Source organism: Manis javanica, chromosome 13, assembly GCF_040802235.1.
Source record: "Manis javanica isolate MJ-LG chromosome 13, MJ_LKY, whole genome shotgun sequence".
In the NCBI taxonomy this organism is placed as follows: Eukaryota; Metazoa; Chordata; class Mammalia; order Pholidota; family Manidae; genus Manis; species Manis javanica.
In genome coordinates, this window is record NC_133168.1 from 77,793,514 (window position 1) to 77,813,758 (window position 20,245).

General features: G+C 39.9%; 1 protein-coding gene across 4 annotated transcripts in view; it reads right to left on the bottom strand.

The window, feature by feature from the left end:
* The window catches only part of PDE10A (phosphodiesterase 10A), a 508,454-nt gene that overhangs the window by 93,004 nt on the left and 395,205 nt on the right, over window positions 1–20,245 (bottom strand). For all 4 annotated transcript variants that reach the window (XM_073219874.1, XM_073219872.1, XM_073219871.1 and 1 more), the window contains 3 exons: window positions 13,576–13,604; window positions 1,384–1,504; window positions 347–396 (listed from right to left, as the gene is read on the bottom strand). In XM_073219874.1, coding sequence (XP_073075975.1) covers window positions 347–396; window positions 1,384–1,504; window positions 13,576–13,604 — 200 coding nt within the window. The remainder of the gene's footprint in view (window positions 1–346; window positions 397–1,383; window positions 1,505–13,575; window positions 13,605–20,245) is intronic.

A 20,245-nucleotide genomic window follows, 5' to 3' on the forward strand; every position in this document is an offset into this window, starting at 1 on the left:
ACTGCCGATTGTGTGTAAAAAGGGCATGACTATCTATGACACCCAGCTCAAGTCCTGAAATAACTTCTGTACAAAACAGTTAAGTCTAAAAATGTCATTTGCAAGACAGGGTATCACCATCCAAAATCAAAACAATAAATAAGTTATAAGATCTTATGCCTGAATGTTGCCTTATTGATAAAATTCTCCACAGGTAATAATCATATGTAGAAAAAAAATACAAAGTGACTTTAAAGTACCTAATGATGATATGTCTGTTAAGTTGTTTGGAACATAACTTATCTTTTTAAAAAGAATTATGACATTTTCTTATCTAGAGCACCAAAAGCTAAATTTAGATACTTACATTATTACACTCTCCAAGGAAATACAGTGCAAATCCATCAGCTTTTGTGGCTGCCAAGGTAATAAAAAAGGAAGAAACTAATCTCAATGGAAGAACATAACACACATGAATTCTTTAAGGTGCAACCTCAGATATAAGTCTTTTAAATGGATTTCTTCATTAATGGTCATGCAGTAAACTGAACAAAATAACATGGCTTTACTCAACTACATAATTAGAGCATTTTTATTTGCTTTCCATCAGCTATTGTAAATTTTAAGATGTGACATCCTCACATGCATATAGCAGTCAATGCACTATATATTTGTCAAACTTTAAATATCAGAATTACTGAAAAATATTTTTAAAATTTGAGAATTATATTTTCAAAGTATTAAAAAATACCAGAAGTGACATTCAGAACACTGAATAACCAATATCAGCATCAACCAAAAAGGATGATGTATGATGTCTACATTCACATGCCATCACTGAACAGAATACAATTTAGCTTTTCTAAAACTGCTGCAGGGCCATCAGAAGGCAAACTGTAGCAGCAACAAGTAAGGCTTGGGGGCATCGCCTGAGTGTGGAGTCCGACTTGACTCCCTTACCTGTGTGGCCGTGGGGGAGGGATCGGCCTGTCCTCACCACAGCGTCCTCTTCAGCAAAATGGTGATACTAGTATATGAAGTTGTCATCACCCCAACTAAGTTTAACATGTTTTGTCTTCCCTTCAAATTAATAATTTTCTTCAGAAAGATGTGATTTAATTCAATAAAACTATTCTTTCCAAAGAAAACTTAAGTTATAATTAGAAGACAGAATCCATTTATATATCATATATATATTGGGGGATTAGAGAACCCCTGAATTTTTAGGTTTGACTCATTCTGGTATTTTCATAAAATATTTTCACTCCAAACTTAACCCAAGGATAGAAGTAAATAAATTACTTGCATTTGCCTCTTACTAAGTATATTATTTTTGACACTTTTTGCAATGGAACAAAGGAATCCTTGGTTGTTTCTCTAAGAGGAATACAAAATGCTTCTTACCTATTTTAATGATGCTACTCAGTTCATAGAGGAGCAGCTGGTTATCGCCTCCTGTGTCCAAACGCTGCTCTATGTAGCTGTTCAGCTCATACACCACTCCCTGCATATTCGTATCCTGGTACTTTGAATCAAAAAAAGGAGCACAATTAAATGTAATCAAATAAAAATTCCTTATTTATAAAACACACTATTAATATACATGATGCTATATATTAGCATTCATTATGCCTTTACAGATCATTTGAATATTATAATCTATAAGAATGGATTGAAACTTAGAGTTGCTATGACTTATTTAGAATTATTTATAGAGTCCATGCATACTTATTTATATTAAAATATCAAACATTACAACTTTGTACATTTTATATATAATGCATCAGGCAACTTGATGAATAAAAGTTGTACAAAAGCTGGCTAACTGAATGAAACACGGTGAGAAGCCGGAGAAGTTCACCAACATGTGCTGCACCGGGTGGCACACATTCTGCCCATTACTCTCCACTCTTCTGCAGGCTGTGGCCCCCACCCCAGCAGGATCTCGGGTCCGCTGTTGGGACAGAAGCAAGAGGCTTGCATGGGAGTCGCCAGTGAGTCTGCGGCGCTGGGCTTCATCACAAGAGCGGGGACACCAGCACAAGCTACTACTGTGTCTTCTTTGAAAGGACAGAAAAGGAGTCTTCTAACAAGCTTCCCTGCTACCAAGCTTGCCTTTTTCATCCTGCTCCCCAAACAGCCATGGTAAACCTTAAAATGAAATTCTAACACTCCCTGGCTTACAAACACTCTGGAGGCTTCCTGCTGCACTTAGAACAACAGACAGACCCCCAACAGGATGGCCTCCCACACTCTACAAACGGGGTTATCATCTGCTTCAGACACAGTTTCAAGCCACCTTTCTCTTTCTTGACCACTCAAACATCTTTTACTCCTAAAGGTCTGTTACTTGCTAATATTCTTGAGCACAGTTCTCAACAAATATCTGTGGAATGAATGAATGTGAATAAATAAATGAAGGAATGGATGAACCAATCAATCATTCCACAAATATGTACTGGCAACTCTGACAACCTGTTTTGTGTAGACCCTCTTCTAGAAACAAGAGATGCTACAGAATGAACAAAATACAATTCTACTCTTCAAGGAGCTTACATTCTAGTTAGAAGAGAATAAATAAATTACATAGTATGATGAAAGGCCATAGGAGCTACGCAGAAAGAGCCTAGATCCAGTCACACTAAAGCCACCATGTCTACACAGCTATCCTGAGATGGTTCTTGCTCATGAATGGGACACATTCTTTAAGCACTTCCTTTTCCTGTACAGAGGGGCACTTCAGCTGGCTTCAAGGTGGGTGTTTAGTCACTCAGTAGAGGAGACCCTATAAAAATGATTTACAGATTGATTTCTTCCTCTGGCTAGGATTCTGAGAATAGGGCCCTTAAGGAGACGTGTATAGTGCTGAGGCTAGTGACCAGGTGTTGACCATCTCTTTTGGACAGGAAATGGATTATCACACACAGGTGAGAAATGAAGACATTCCAGGATGTGGACAGTTTATCATGTGGTTTCCTTTCACGTTTCTGGGCTTTAATTTTCTCATTTGTATAACAAAAAGATTGAAATGCAGTCTTTAAAATACCTTCTAACAATGACTATCTAAAATAATCTAAGACCCAGGATTGTAATTTTTTCTGTTGTTCAGCTTCAAATTCTAATCGTTTACTAATCAAAGGGTTAGTACCATTTCTTTTGATTACCAATGACAACAGCATAAATATCACAAGAGCAAAATGTTTTACGATGGTCATATTCTACATTAATGTATTATTTAGTCTCAAATTTTGAAGGCCTATGTACATAGTGGATCATTCAAACCATTATTTCCTGTAAAACAAAACACATATAAATGTGAAATAACAACCATAATTATTATTTGGTTGTTGGCCTATGGCCATTTTGCTACTCAAGATTATTGTTATTATAGGAAAGGTGGAGGGAACAAATGGAGATGAACGCTGAACCACGTACTTCTAAGAAGCTCTTACGGAGACAACTGATGAAGAAAACTTTTAATTCTACAGCATGACTAATAGAAAATCACAATAGTGTATTAATGAAGTTAAGAACTTGTATTTGTCCAGCATTTTTAACTTTCCAAAGTCCTTCCACTGCTTTTATTATATAAAAACCCTTATAAAAGTATATAAACTGTGTAACACTGTAACATTCATAACTCAAGATGAGCTAGAATGCTTGAGGAGAATGAGGCAATGCACATCTCAAACTCCACAGTCGGACTGGACACTGCTGCCCTCATTTTCTGTTCCACACTCACTTTCATGCAGTACTTGCTCTTCACTAGCACAGCCACCAAAAACGTGGATTTGCAGATGTGACTTCATTGAAAGGACTGGAGTGTCTGACACTGAAACTGTGGACTCTGTCAAGCTCTGTCCAACAGCTGTTGTGTTTCCCATATATGCTGAATCCCCATGTGAGTTTGCTATGATGCCCAAGACCATTTGGATCACAGTTTGGGAACCAGGAAACAGTTACTCTATCACCCAGAGAGAAATAATATTTTATAAGATACAATGGTACTGAATGGAGCAGTGGCCATCCACATGGGAGTGGGTCTAACCAGGAGAACAAACGTTCCAGACCTGCTAAAGTGAGTCAGGTATGTACACATGCATTGGAAAGCCACTTCACCAGGAGGGTTTAGAAGCAATTCAAGAATGAAATGGGAGCTTGGACAAGGCCAAGTCTGTGCTCCCTGTTGGTGCTGAGCCTTCAAAAGTCTATGAGGCATCACTGGAAGGGCTATGACAACACACCAGAACACATGATGAGATGGGGGTTCAGTTGGATAAAGACTTAACAGCATGCAAAACAGCTTTTAGCTTTTCATATAAACCCCAATATTTGGATAAAATCTTATCATTCTTTAGATTTTCTATCTTTTATCTTTTTTTACAACTTTTCATTTTTTATAATTTCAAACTTACAGAAAATGACAAGAATAGTACAAGACACTCCTATATACCATCAGTTGTTTATATTTTGTCTTATTTGCTCTACCATTTTCTGGATAAATTCTTTCTTCTTTTCTTTTCTTTTTTCTTTCTTCCTTTCATTCTATTATCCATTTTTTACCTATTGTATTCTACTTATTTTTCATCTATTTTTATTTTTCGATATATCCATCATTTATCTGCTTTACTATCTAAACACACACAGAGACACAAACACAAATGTAATAGTAATAAATAAATAATTTTTCCTGATTATCTGAGAACAAGTTGGTATACTTCTTTCTCCTAAACCTTTGGTGTGTATTTCCAAGGAAAAAGGATATACTCTTACATGGTTACAATATAGTTATCATGACCAGAAAATATAATATTGCTGTAACAACATTAGCTAATTAAAAATCTACATTCAATTTGGTACTAGCACGAGAACAGACCCACAGGCCAATGGAACAGACTAGAGAGCCTAGATATACACCCAAGCATATATGGTCAATTCATATATGATAATGGAGCCATGGATATTCAATGGGGAAATGACAGCCTCTTCAACAGATGGTGCTGGCAAAACTGGACAGCTACATGCAAGAGAATGAAACTGGATTATTGTCTAACCCCATACACAAAAGTAAACTCAAAATGGAACAAAGACCTGAATGTAAGTCATGAAATAATAAAACTCTTAGAAGAAAACATAGGCAAAAATCTCTTGAATATAAACATGAGCAACTTTTTCCTGAATGAATCTCCTCGGGCAAGGTAAACAAAATAAGAAATGAACAAATGGGACTACATCATGCTTAAAAGCTTCTGAATAGCAAATGACACCATCAGCAGAACAAAAAGGCATCCTACAATATGGGAGAATATATTTGTAAATGACATATCTGACAAAGGGTTAACATCCAAAATATATAAAGAACTCATATGCCTCAACACCCAAAAAGCAAATAACCCTATTAACAAATGGGTGGAGGATATGAACAGACACTTCTCCAAAGAAGAAATTCTGATGGCCAACAGGCACATGAAAAGATGCTCTACATTGCTAATTATCAGGGAAATGTAAATTAAAACCACAATGAGATATCACCTCACGCCAGTTAGGATGGCCAACATAGAAAAGAACAGAAACAACAAATGCTGGTGAGGATGCGGAGAAAGGGGAACCCTCCTACACTACTGGTGGGAATGTAAAATAGTTCAACCATTGTGGAAAGCAGTATGGAGGTTCCTCAAAAAGCTCAAAATAGAAATACCATTTGACCCAGGAATTCCACTCCTAGGACTTTACCCAAAGAATGCAGTTTCCCAGTCTCAAAAAGACATACACACCCCTATGTTTATCGCAGCACTATTTACAATAGCCAAGAAATGGACCTAAGTGTCCATCAGTAGATGAATGGATAAAGAAGATGTAGTACATATACACAGTGGAATATTATTCAGCCATAAGAAGAAAACAAATCCTACCATTTGCAACAACATGGATGGAACTAAAGGGTATTATGCTCAGTGAAATAAGTCAGGTGGAGAAAGACAAATACCAAATGATTTCACTCATCCATGGAGTATAAGAACAAAGCAAAATCTGAAGGAGCAAAACAGCAGCAGACTCACAGAACCCAAGAACAGACTAACAGTTACCAAAGAGAAGGGAGGGAAAAGGGGAATAAGGAGCATTAAGATTAGCACACATAATGTAGCGGGGAGGCATGGGGAAGGCAGTACAGCACAGAGGAGACAAGTAGTGATTCTATAGTCCATCTACACTGATGGACAGTGACTGTAATGGGGTTTGTGGTGGGGACTTGATAATGGGGGGAATCTAGTAACCACAGTGTTGCTTATGTAATTGTATATTAATGATACCAAAAAAAAATCTACATTCAAATTTCATTCATTGTCCCAATAATGTCCTTTATACTTTTACCTCCCACTGAGACAGGTTCAAATCCTAGATCATATATGATATTTAGTTATTGTATCTCTTTGGTACACCTCCATGTGGGACAATTCCACAGCTTTTCCTTGTGTTTCTTGAACATAATGTTTTGAAGAATACAGGCCAACCTGGATCTGTCTGATGGTTTCACAAGATTAGAATCAGATTTTGGATTTCTAACAACAGCACAATAAAGTGATGCAGCTAGACCACCACCACTGTTCCTGTATTTCTTACTTCGTGTTCTACTGGGAAGAAGAGCTTTCCATTTTCCTCATTCCTTCATTTATATGAGAATGGACTCACATATTCTCATTTTATTCAATAGGTTACAATTAATATTGCTGTACACGCATTTTGATGCTAAAGTTGCAGACAGACTAACAAACCCAAAGGGGCTCAGAGTTGATAGCCTCCATCTTCTCATAAATACAGAAGCAGTTGCAATTTAACAGCAATGAGGACAAGGTTCAAGCTGATGATGCAATGAGGACGAAAAACCTAGAAAACCTGCCACATAAAGAAGTCTCATCAAACCTGTATTACCAAGCAAAGGCAAAGTGTATTCCAGATCAGCAAACGAAGCTCACAGTTAACAGGAGCAAATAACATCAATGACCACTGCAGAGGTAGAGATGTTCAGAACCAGGTACTGGCAATATTTCTCTGACATCAGTTCAATCTTCTCTAAGAAAACTCCACTCACAGAGAAATTGCATACCTGCATAATAATTATCTGGCCTTGGTATAATGACTTTCACAAAGGTCAGGTACTCAATTTCCAAGTCATTCATTCATTTAAGGTAATAATGCTATGCTATTTCTCAAAACAGATTCACGTAGAAACTCTAGAAATTCTGAATTCTCACTCAGAGACTCAGACTAATAGTCATGGAACATAGTTATGGTAACATCAACTCAGATGGTGCTCAAGTTTTACTTCCAGTCACAGGATGCAGCTTATTTGCTAATCTCTTGTTTGGGGGAATATTTTTTATAGATTTCACTCTTTCTGAGAAAAGATGAGTTTGAATTGTCTATCCCTAGATTTTCCATAGCATCATAAGGGCAGATGCCAATAAAGGAAATCCTAACCATCCTACCTGTTAAGGTCCAACACTTTCTATGAAAAATGTTGAGCAAAAAAATTTTAGTTGCAAAGCAGAAAGACGAAAGATAATAAACATAAATATGAGGGATTTCAATAGCAGGGAGACAATTCCCTGTGTGAAATTACCAAAATATTCCTCAAAGAACAGCACATGCTCAACTTTACATAAACTTTTCCCTTTCAATGTAAAACTGAGCACTGCTCTCAGTTTGAATAGGGAGTAAACACACTTAGAAGTAAAGTAATCCATCTTACTCCACTTCCTGTTAGACTGGGTGAGATCCTAAAGCTGCTGCCAGTGTCTATGACTTAGTTATTCAGCCACATATCTTACGACCTATATTTTTTACTATCACAAAGCAGTATAACTTCAATCACATAAAACTAGACTTTATTAAGAAAAAGTTTAAATAAATCTCTGACATCCAGATGGAGAAATAGAAAAACAAAACAAAGCAAGAGAGAGAGTGCGCGAGTGCATGAGCGCAGGTGCAGATTTATAAATACTGGCAGGCTACTCTTTTTAGTGATGGCATCTCATCTTAGGAAAATCAGCCTGCAAATGGACTGTCTCACCCATCTGCTCCCTACCTGCCGGTCTGAGCCTCCTGTGCACTCCTCCCTGCCTGCTGACCAAAGCCTTCTGCTCTGCCCCGGAAATCACTGCCTGGTACCCTCAAACCCCCTCTGTTCTCCAACTCCTCTGAGAGGAACGACTGCTTAACGTTTTCCCTACCTGAAACCTTCCTATCCTACTGATCATACAGCTTTCTGTACTAGAATTGCTTATTCAGTAATGTAAAATTCATCTGTACCGTGTATGTTCTTGAGTATTAAGCAGGTAATTCAGAAATTTCTTCATAAATGCAGTAATAGATATTTAATAAATGTGGGCAAAAGACTAGCTATCTCAGGAAAAATGATTTTTTAAGAGTTGGCATTCTATGACCTTTCCCCCTCACTTTATTCTATAACTAAAGAAAAATAAAAGCAAAGAGAAAACATGTAACTATGGCTGCTAATACCGTGAATTTCAAGGCAACTCTGCTGGACATCACACCAAAGACACCAAACTGAGAAGAGTCACCGAGGGCTTACTTAAAACTCCCTCCCCAAGAAACGGCACTGTTGCGTGAAGTTAATGAAAAACATTCCAGAGAAATTAATGACATCAGATCCCAATTTCATATGGCGAGCGCTGCATGTGAGTTCCCGCTATTTATGCAAGAGGGCCCTGCATTGGAAACACACTGAACAGAAATACAGGACTAACAGAATCGAGCATTCCTTTACCCGAGCGCACCAAGTCACTAAATAGAAGGGATTCACACTGTTTACCAGGCCAGGTTAAAATGAAAACAGTATCATGAAATCTGGATTCCAGTACAGAAATTGGTTTCTATCAACCAAGGAAAAAAATCACAGAGATAAAGTTCCCCTGTGGGAGTGTCACGGCTCTTCTGCCCTCGCTGCTTCTCAGACTGGACGGTGCAGCTGAACCTCCCCAGCTGCCCTCAACAACAGCACCTAACAGGAGAACCGGAATAACAGCTCCATCGCAGGAAGCACAGGTATGGAAACTACCTACAAATACCAAACCTAACATTATCCAAGGATTAAAAAACATAAAAAGAAGAAATCAACAAATGACCTCTCAACAAAGAGAGCAACATTTAAAAAAGAAGAAAAACCTACCAAAAATACACAGGTATTGGTATTGCCTCACGTACCCAGGATAAATGTCTTGGGAAACAGTATTGTCAAGAGTACCCAGGATAAATGACATATTTACTGTGCGTACTGACTTTGTCCCACACTAAACGTAAATGTGAGGCAGGAATTTGTCAGGTTTCTTCTTGACAAGCCTGGAAGACAGCAGCTCAACTGCTAAAGGGATGCTTCAGTGTTGATGTCTGTTTAGAAAGACATACCAGACTGGACCGGACATGCGATTCTAACATGGCACTGGATATGGTACCTTACATTATTCTTACAGATGAAATTTCCACATGAAGCATTGTCCTATTAGTGTTTTAATAAATTGTTGAAAAAAGGGCAAAGGAAAATAATTTGGAAAAATTACTCAAATTCATGGCTTCAAAACAGAGAAATAGGTAATACATTAGATGACAGAAGTAAGATTGAGACTCACCTCAAAAGGTTGGAATGGGTCAAAACAAGATAAAATGAAGTTCAATAAATGTGTAGTCAAAAAGTTAAAGTTATGGAACAAAATCTGTTGATGAAGACGTTTTCTTGGTCTTCCTTCCCCTTCACTGACCTTTCCTTCTTAAGCTCCTCTGCTGGTTTTTCCACATTGTCTTCACCACTAAACAACTGTAGTGTCCAGAGTTTATTCTCAGATCTTTTTCCCCCACAGACAAATTCCCTAAGTCATGTCATTTAGTTTCATGATGTTAAATACGATCTACATACTGCAGACCCCCAACATGTCTAGCTACGAACTTTCCTCCTGGCCCGACAGTATATACACTTGCTTTCAGGTATCTCCAACTTGATGTCTAATAACTCAAATTTAACATGTTCAAAAATAACTTACTGCTTTTTCTCAACCTCATTCAACCCATTCCTCCTGTTGTCTTCCCCATGCCAGCAAAGAGAAATTTTATTCTACCAGGTGCTCAGACCAAAAAAGGCTGGGAGTCGTGACTGATTTCTCTCTTCTCAACACCACATGCAACCCCTGGGCACAGTCCATGAGTTCTGCCTCCCTAACACGGCCAGCCTCTGATCACACCTCCCCCTCCCCCTGCCTACACCCCTAGGCTCTACCTGGGGTCCCCATCTGCACCTTTCCTCCCTGTGTGCACTCTCAGTTCGGCAGCTAGAGCAATCTGTCTGACATTTAAGCTAAAGCATGACACTTTTCCACTCAGTGTTCTCCAGCTGTTCCCAGAACAGCTTCCAGTTGCTCTTGGGATCCAGTGCAAAGCCTGTGCAGTGGACCAGGAGGCCTTAAACACCCCCAAAGTCCTTAAAAAAAAACTCACCTCCACATCCCACCACCCCAGTGCACACTCTGCTCCTGCCATGGGTCTCCCTTGGGGCCTTGGCAGCTGCTGTCTCTTCCTTCTGGATGATTCTCTTACTCCCTTCAAGTCCTGCTCAAATGTCAGCTTATTGAGTAAAAAGCCACTTCCAACATACCATCACTCTCTACCACCTTATTTCACTTTATTCTTCCATGTATTTATGAGAGTACTTATCAACACCTTATATGCATAGATTTAGATTAAAATGTCAACTGTCACCACCACCCTCTTCCACACTGTGAGAACCAAAACACTATCTTGCCACCTGTGAGTCCGTCCCCAGCACCCAGAACAATGCCTAGCACATAAACACTCAGCAAGTATTTGTCAATTGAATGGCAGATGAGGAGAAAGACAGAGGGGGAGGGAGGGATGAGAGGAGAAAGGAAGGAAGACAGAGGGGAGGAGGAGGATGAAAACTTACAGGTACGAGTTCACTTCGTGTAAAAAAACCCAAATCTTACTTTACTCAGAATGAATAAGCAGAAATGTCCTAGTTCTTTAAAAAGCTGTTCTCCCGTAAAATAGAAACACAACTTCAAGGGGTGTGTGCCGCACCTCACCTTACCAAGGTCAAACCACCACTGCTCTGTAATGTCACAGCACAGCCACCACCTTCTAACAATATGCTAATAACCTATACTTTACAGAGAATGTGACCCCAATCCTGAGGAGGCAGATGGGGGACAAAAGTGTTTTTAGAAGAATGTTTCACTGGGAAACACAGACCACAACCCCTCTGCTCAAAGAGCCTGAATATGGAGGAGGGTGGACGGCTACAAAAGTCAAAGCCATACCCACAGATGACAGTGAAGGAGAGGTGGTTTGGGTCTAGGTGAGCGAGTGGCTTATGAACGTGCAAACTGCCCGCGGCCTCAGCGAAGAGCAGGCTTTATGACAATGGGTGTTCCTGAACAGAAGCCTTGTGGTCAGTCACCACCCACCGAAAGCTCACACTAGGTTATTTGTAAATCTTAACTTTAATCTAAAAAAGGGTATACTGTTATATAAAGCAAATTCTGAGTATCAGTCAAATAAGTATTGATCAAGACACAGAATGGATACATTTGGAAGAAAAACTTTAGAAGATCTTAGCAGCTGACACTCTTCTAGGTTATCAGCTCATATATTAGTATTTCTCAACTAGAGATTCACCTTCACCAAATCCAAAATGAGAGAACCTTATAAAATAACAGCAAAGAAGAATCACTATGTACAGTTTTCGCCTCACTTCTGATGGCCTTAAAGACAGCATGTGGTATTGTCTGAACACACGGTGTCTCTTCTCTCCTCACTGGGAGCAATGGACCTGGCCTGGCGCTGGCGTAGTAAGAAGTAGGTGGTGACATCATTATCTGACTCCAAGATGCCTGGTGGCAACGCTGTGTACAGCTACAATATCCAGAAATGGAGCCAATAAAAAAGTCTACTCTCTGTCTAAGCAGTTCTTTCCCCCAAATGTAACCCAGTTTATATTTGAAGGAGTGGGATGCCATAGCGAAATCAATTGTAACACTTGGGTAAAAATAAATAATCGTCACATTTGGGGACACTGGTGTTCCAGCAAACAGGCAAACAGGATCAGTGCAGTGACATCTCAGGAGTACAATTCTAATCTTTGTTGTCAACAGAACAGCATGCTAGGAAAACACACAGACCGGTCAAAACAACCTCTTTGGGATATCCTTCTACCCACCTCCCTCAAAAATAACAAAAAACTCTAAAACTTCTTCAGGATTGTAAAGGTTAAACTGAGGGTAGGCATTCTCTATAAAATGAAATTAGTCTGGGTCAAAAAAAAAAAGAGAGAGACTCAATTGAATCATAGTTTTCTTCTGGCCTCCAATTTATGAAATGCAGGGTCTACGTGAGATCGGGGACAGCAGTTTCGCTGGTGAGCCTCGGGGCGTAGCTCCTCTGCCCAGGTTCACTCGCCAGAATCCCCTTTGGGGCCACACATAGCACTTCGTGGTTTCATTCTACTGTCCCAGCAGCTGCAAAAATTCCAGGCTGGTGTTCGCTGAAGCACCCAGACCTGGACTTCCTTACTGTAAGCTCTGTCAGTAAGCAGTGAGGCCCCTAGGAAAACCCTGAGCTCCACAGAGATCTTGAGAGTCCGTTATACTCCCATGGACACAGAATTCTGCCCAGTCTCCAGCAATGGCCCTGGTCATTTTAGAGACGCCTTTCCTCAGGTGATGAAAAATAAAGGAATATATCGGTATATGTGATCCTATTAACAATACTTCAGCTTAAATCTTCTGATAGAGTGATCTCTCACGTAAAGTTGCATCGGATGCAATTCAAACTGATTATTTTCATTATTTAATCCACATTTAAGACCTTTATTTGCACAAAAGATAAATAATTAAGGTGTCTTTCACATGTAATCAATCAGAGTTGCGTGGTATTAAACAGAGTATGCTGGGTGCTCTCAGCACTCATCTCCCATTCGCTTCCAAGTTCGCTAAGTCTCTTAAAGTTAACACGAAGTACTTCTCTGGGACATGGAAACAGTACGTCTAATATTTCTTAAAGTACTGAGGAGTGTCACGCCTTTGACACATAAGTAGTCACCTTTTTTTTTCCCAAAAAGAAGGTGCGTGACCTCCAAGGCAGGGTGGGCCAGGTAACACGCTGGGCGAACCTGACAGCCAGGGCCTGGCGAAGCTCCAGCTCCCTGGTGGAGTGGGCTCTGTGGAAAAGCTGTGTGGGTGCTGCCTACCCTTACGTTTTCAATAAAAGCCAGACATCCAACCTTCACATCCAGTTTCTCTACTTCTAATGTTGGCAACCAATTCCCAAAACCCCCCAGGCACGCACAGGCCGAACACTGTGCGTCTGTCCGCCGTACTCAGGTCTGAGGACCCCACTCGCCACCTCTCCCTCCTGCCTCCATGCCGTACGCGTGAGCGATGCTTAGGAGGGCACTCAGCTCCAGTCATTATTATTCTAATGCATGAATATGTTAGAGTGCCGAGAAAGCATACATACAAACAGCTTGATATTCTATCCCATGGTAGTAGAAGTTTTGTTCACATCACTTACCCTGCTGACTTCCTTGGGAGCCGATTCATCTGGCGATGGAAACAGAAGGGGAAACACAATTAGAAACTCTGAGAACATGTCATTCACTCTCAATAAACTAGAGAGCTCGTCTGCAAAGCTTCCTCTAAGAAAAGCAAAGAATTTGGTTTTAAAAATCTGGTTTTAAAGTAGAAGTTAAACATAATAAATTTATAGTAAGGCATACATATTAATTTTGAAGGGGAGATGAAATACCATAATGAGTTACTAGTCATTTTCAAGATTACCTTTTCAGGGGCCCTGAAATGGAGTGTCTGCAACCGCAGGACCGTGCTTATTCATGCACACACACCTAGAAGGGGGCTAGGGACACGGGCAGTGTTCAAATGCCCCAACCCACACAAATCTGATAAATGGCCACCATCACCTGTGCATCTCCTGCCTGTGGAGATAGGACACGTGCCTGTATGGCAGGCTGCTCAAGGCTCGAAACACACATACCAATAGCGCTGCTGTGTTCCACGGGTCCCAGAGTTGGGGGCCGTGTGTACAGCTCCTCAGAATTGGTTACTGGTAACAGGAGACCAAAGGATGGCCCTGGCCTAGGCCAGACCCGCAGAAGGCTCTCCCTGTGGGGCTGGCTACACAGCAAGAATGTGCCTGTGTGACCCATGGGGTAAAGGAACCAAATGGCCAAGATTCCACTTCACGTCCACTGGCTCTGGGATCCCAAGCCGAGGTCACTGCTCTGACCCAGCGGCAGGGCATCTGTGTGGCCCTTACAGAGGAAGGGGGCCTGGAGCCGGGCCTCCCCGGGCCCCTCACTGAGGCAGCCTTTAATGTAGCGCTGCTGCTGCTTTGTGTCTTCTCTAGCGATCAACCTCTGTCCCACTGCCACCATGGGCGCACGCTCCACATACCCAGCTCCCAGGAGTTGTGTGTGTCACTCCAACATGTATGTGAAATAGTTACTGTCCTCCAAGTTGTGATCCTCCCTCCTAAGTATACTTGCTAACTGACCCACTGAGTCCTGCTGTTTCCTCTTTTTCTAACTGTTCTCTGATGTACTGCTTACCACCCATTTGCACACCTAACACCAAGTCCAGTCCCAAATCACATACTAACCAGTATAGCCTGCCAGCTGGTCCCTGAATGCAGTAGCTGCCCCGGTAATCACTCACTCACTCACTCACTCACTCACTCACTCACTCACACTCACACACACACACACACACACACACACACACACACACACACACGTCTTTCATGCTTCAACACCTGGCTGTGAAGTGGCTTTTCCTGGGCACATTTTAAAAATTGCCAAGCTTGGGTGGGTTAATACACAGTTGGAAAGCAAACCCCGTATCCGAGGCACCCTGAACCGGGGTGTCCTGGTGTCCCCTGGAGAGGGGAAAAAACACACATCACTGCCTCACTTAAAACTAGAAAACAGCCACTTCTATAGGACAAACAGAAATAAGCAAAAGCAATTAGCAAAAAGTCACATAAAAAAGAAGAACAAAGGAGACTATGTTAAGATCATATGAACTAAGGATAATGAACTTCTCAGTAACCAACGGAAAGCAGGAAATTGCAGGTGATGTGATTTTTATTGCTTAACATATATTAACTAGTGTATTACAGAAGATTTATGTCTCCTTGTTCATGAGCTTTACAGCAATGTGACACGGTAGCTTTATATCAGGACATTGTGCTTGCCATCTGCTTTACACACATCAAAGTGGTTCAAAACTGGCCTTTTTAAATATTGCTACTCAGCAAAGCTGAAATCCAGCATTTAAAACACTGCATTGAAAGTCTATAAGCATTTGGTGTTATATATACACACATAAAAAAAAAAGTAAAAAGGTTACATTAACTTAATAAAGAAGACATCCACTAAAGAGAGGGAAGGTGGTAACGTAATGCCTCTGAGTTAAGATTGAAAACTATACTCTGCCTTCCAGATTCTAAATTGTGACTTTCATGTGACCTAACTTTAAAACTACAGTAGGAACTGTGTTGAAAACTTCCAGCTTTATTACTCTATGGTCAGAGAGTATGTTTTTAACAATTCTTATTTTTTAAATTGATTGATCATTTCTTTGAAGTTTAACATACAGCCATGTGCACTGTATCTTCCATGGATAAGTCTCTGCTTCCAGTGCTCATTGTGTAGGATAAAAAAGGCCCAAGAAGTGCAGAGAGAAGAAACAGTGAGCAGAAGAGGAGAGTCTCGCGATGCTGGGATGGTCTCCCTGCACCCCCAGCCTGGGGGCAGCCCAGCTCCCTTGGCCAGGCAGGTTCTACAGGGACCCCCCGTATACCAACATGGAGCATGGCTGGCTTCTCATTACAGGAAATACTTATTTCCCCTGCAAATGAATAAACGAGCCACCTTCTTATACACTCCATCTTTCAGGAAGTGGACTGGCTCACTTGGCCTGGCCTGGCTACTTCTGCCACTGCTGTGGAGCTTAACCTGAGGATGGCCATCTGTCTTCTCACAGCTGTGCAATCTTAATTATCCACAAACATTTGGAAGGGAGGGGAGGGGAGGGAGGAGAGAGGCAGGGGAGGAAAGGAGAGGGGAGGGGAGGGAGGGAGAGGAGGGGAGGGGAGAACGAGAGAGAGAGAGAGAGAGAGAGAGAGAGAGAGAGAGAGAGAGGGAGATTGAGAAGCTCAATTTCGGACATATGTCTGAGCAATTCAATCAGCTAACCTTGAAGTCTGCCTTGCCTAGGGGCTTCTTAATATGTGAAAGTTACTTTTCCTATTGATTAAGCCAATTTTACCAGATAAAACTAAAACACTCAAAAGAGTATGAAAGAAATGTTAACAAAATATTACTAGGATATTACTTTTACACCATTAAATACACTGTTATTTAAAATACGATCTTTAGAAAGCTCTCCCATTCCTACCAAAAAATAAATTCCTTCGCTTAGGATTCAAGTCCTCAAAATTTGCTTAGGATTCAAGTCCTCAAAATTTGGTTCTTCTCCATTTTTCCAACTGGAATTCACAACACACCGTACTCCCTTCCCGCTCCAACACCAGGCTTGCTAGAGCCCCAAACATGTTTTGCTTGCTCCTTAACTCAGAATCTTCATAACTCCAAACCACAAATATTCCCTGAGCACCAAGAGTCTGGAAACACGCTAGGTGCCTACAATATATCTGAGAATAAAAAAGCCCTTGTTCTCATGAAGCTTTATTGTAAAGGTGGCAGACGGTCCATAGCATGATAAACATTTAAGTTACACAGCAAGTTGGAAGTGGTTAGTGCTTCAAGGGGGACACAGAGCAGGTAACAAAGGACCAGAAGGCAGTGGAGGCAAGGGCAGTATTAAGGGGTGGCCAGGCAGGTCTCCTCCAGGTGGTGAGCGCTGAAAGCCGCTCCAGGGAAGGGCATTCCAGGCTGAGGCAGCGGCCTGAGGAAAGCCCAGAGACAGGAGCGTGTGTGCTGTTCCTCGCCAAAGCTGACCCCTCCTCCTCTCCAAATACTGAAGTCTTTGAAGACTCAGCCCAGTTTGTATTCCGTCCATGAGGCCCTTTCAGAAATAACAGGCCCACTATTATCTCTTCCCTGAGAATTTATATACAGATCTTTCTTGTTAGGAAAGCACAGTACTACAGAAAAAAAGAACACAGGCTTGGAGACTGAACAGATCTGTTTTCAAACCTCAACTTCACTTACAAACAATACATGGGTTTCCTGACCTTTCCAAACTTGAAGTATTTATAAGACGAGGCCACTTCAGATATTGTCAGGGTTCCCTGAGAAAATGTACAGAGAGTTCCTGAACAGAGTGAGCTCTCAATAAATTACACGGTTTTGTTCCCATTCAACTCGGCATTAACTATACTCTGCCTTCTGTTGATAACTGGATACATGTAAAAGACTTAGCTTTTTAACTGCACAGCAGTTCTTGGAAACAAGAAAGCACATCTAATATGTCTTTTACATTACTGAAGAAGAAAAAGGCATTCCAAAAAGTGATTCTAGAATGATTAAAACAGATGATGCTACTTCATACAAAGCATTTTCTTCAGACAACAACAGAGTGGTAGACACCAGATATTAACTTTTCCAAGTGGTTTAAAGTGTCTTAGCCTAACGCTTAAATATAGTTCCCAGATCACTTTGTTTTGTTTTCTTTCATTCTTTCTAACATTAAAAGCCAAGCATTTAAGGAAAAACACAAGTCACGTACCAAGAACTGATGTAGCAGGTTAATTGGTTTGTGTCAATTAACTGTCTTTGCAGTTACTAATGAGGGAACATGAAATAAACTATAAATCACTAAATAATTGTAAGGTACAAAGAGCTTTGTATTTGTGATATTCTCAGGAAAAAAAGAGATAGAGTATATGCATATATAATATACATACACATATATACACATACATGTATATTCACAAGCTATATCAGAAAATAGGCAAAGCTAATTTTTCCTGAATTATAATGATTTTTTAATAACTTGTCGGATCACATTTTCTAGCATATAACACACTATGTGGTCTCTTCTTTGTACTTAATTCTGTATAAACAGAATGAGACCATTCCTTGTGAGAGTTAGTCCATGAAGCTTTCCAATTCTATAAATGAAAGTGATGGCTTAAAAATGTATGGTGTGAACTGCAGTGTTCTATATATAAAAAAATGATATTTACAAATTATCTTCCTTTTATTTTACTTTTCATACATAAGAATTATGGATACATATGGTAGATAAGGACTGTATATGTAAGATGAAATAGTTTCTGTCCTGCAGCTAACAGAAACTGGGTTTCACTTATCAAAGCTGTAGAAGCACAGCTCAAGAAAGGTATCATGATACAAACAATACGTTTTTCTTCTTTTCTATATATTACAATACAGAACTTAGTTATCTCTCAGTAACCTACAACTGTGTTGATTCTGTGACTTTGAACTTTGCATGTTGTGATCATTTTCTGGATAGATAGGATGCTCCTGAGCAAATGTAAATAATTTTAAGTTTCACCATCAGAAACCTAAGCAAAATCTATCCCAGACAGGCTAATACACAAAACAATTTTGTTAAATTGATCCTGACTTCTCAATTGACATTATATGAGCTTTTGAAATATATAAAGAATTCTATCATTCCTGTAAAAGAAACTGAAATGATCAAATGTAAACTCTGTTAACATCTGGGGAATTACTCATCATCCTAACAGAGAAAATTTCCATATTCAATAATGTCTTCCCAAATTCAAAATTTCAAGTGGTCACTTAGAAACAGCTAAGACATTTTAGATGTTTCCATAAATAAAGAAGTACTGAGACTTCCTCTAACTTTTACAATGTTTTGTACCTGTAAAAAAAATCTTTATTATGTTACTTCAATGTTGAGGATGTGGGGAAATAAGAAATCCAAAGCTCACCTCTCAGAATTATAAAAATGACAAACAAAGAAGGGCTTAGCATCAAAGTCTACATGGTCTGGGAGTTTTCTGAGGATGAAAAAAAAATTCCAGAATATATTGTTCACTTCCAGGTTCTCAAGATACTCGGGAGCACACACGAGTCCGTGGAATTTGGCCGTCACACACTAGTGTATCAGTAGAATTCTTAATTGAAACTGAAAATAGTAGAAGATCGTGGCACTAAATAGATCATAAACACTAAACCTCAGGACAAGGTTTAAAATTTACTAAGGCAATCAATAATAATAACAATAATAGGTTAGAAAATGTACTGTAAAACTTCCTAGTTGTCTGCAAAAGCTTTTCCTCTTGACAATGTGTTTTTGTTACTATTGGATCTGCTATAGCCTAATTACTACTTCGTGTTTACATCTTTGAAATTCTACTCTACAACTGTTCACAGGAACAATTAAAGGTTTTATTACATTTCTCTGAAGTTGCTTCATGTCCCTCCCACATACCCTGCAGCATGTCCCATGTAAGTAAAAAGGACATTTAGAATACTGGCTCTTTTAGCATTTCTGTGTACCCTGAAAACAGTGAAACTTTTTAAAACTCTCACTTCATAAAAAAATCCTCAATGTCTGCAGAAAAGTAAAGATTGTGAGTAGTTCCCCTTCTGCTTCAGGTGAGCTGACAGGCCAACAAAGGAAACCCCTCAGGACAGAGTCTGCTCAGGTTGCTGAGAGCACAGGGGCCTTAGGAAAATCACGGGGCAGAGGACAGCCCTGCGTGAAGCAGGCTTGCATCAAAGAATAGCTTATTCTCTAGAAATACATACATTTATGATGGCCATATGTTTTATTTATTAATGCTATACCCGAAGAAACAAAACAAAGAAATCAGGCAAATGCTAATATTCCTGAGATACAAACAAAAAATACTTGAACTGAAAAAATAATTCAATTGTCCACAATTTTCAGCATATCGGCGTTCCTCGTTACCAAAATCCTGTGTCTTCAACATTTCTGACATCAGTTAAGAAATAAGACGTATAATTTTGTATTAAGACTTTTTACTTAATTTAAAAGTAACAGCAGCTTAGAGCAATGAATCACTCAAAATTCATTTTCCCTTTGTCTGAAGTTTTGATATGGGTAAAATTAGCTGAAGTATTAAAATATTTCACATTTGTTCATAAAGGATTAACTGCTACGGAAACTGTCTTCCAGTCATAAACAACTAGAAAACCAGACAAAATACATGAAACAAAGGTGTTTAGACATTGGCCACCAGA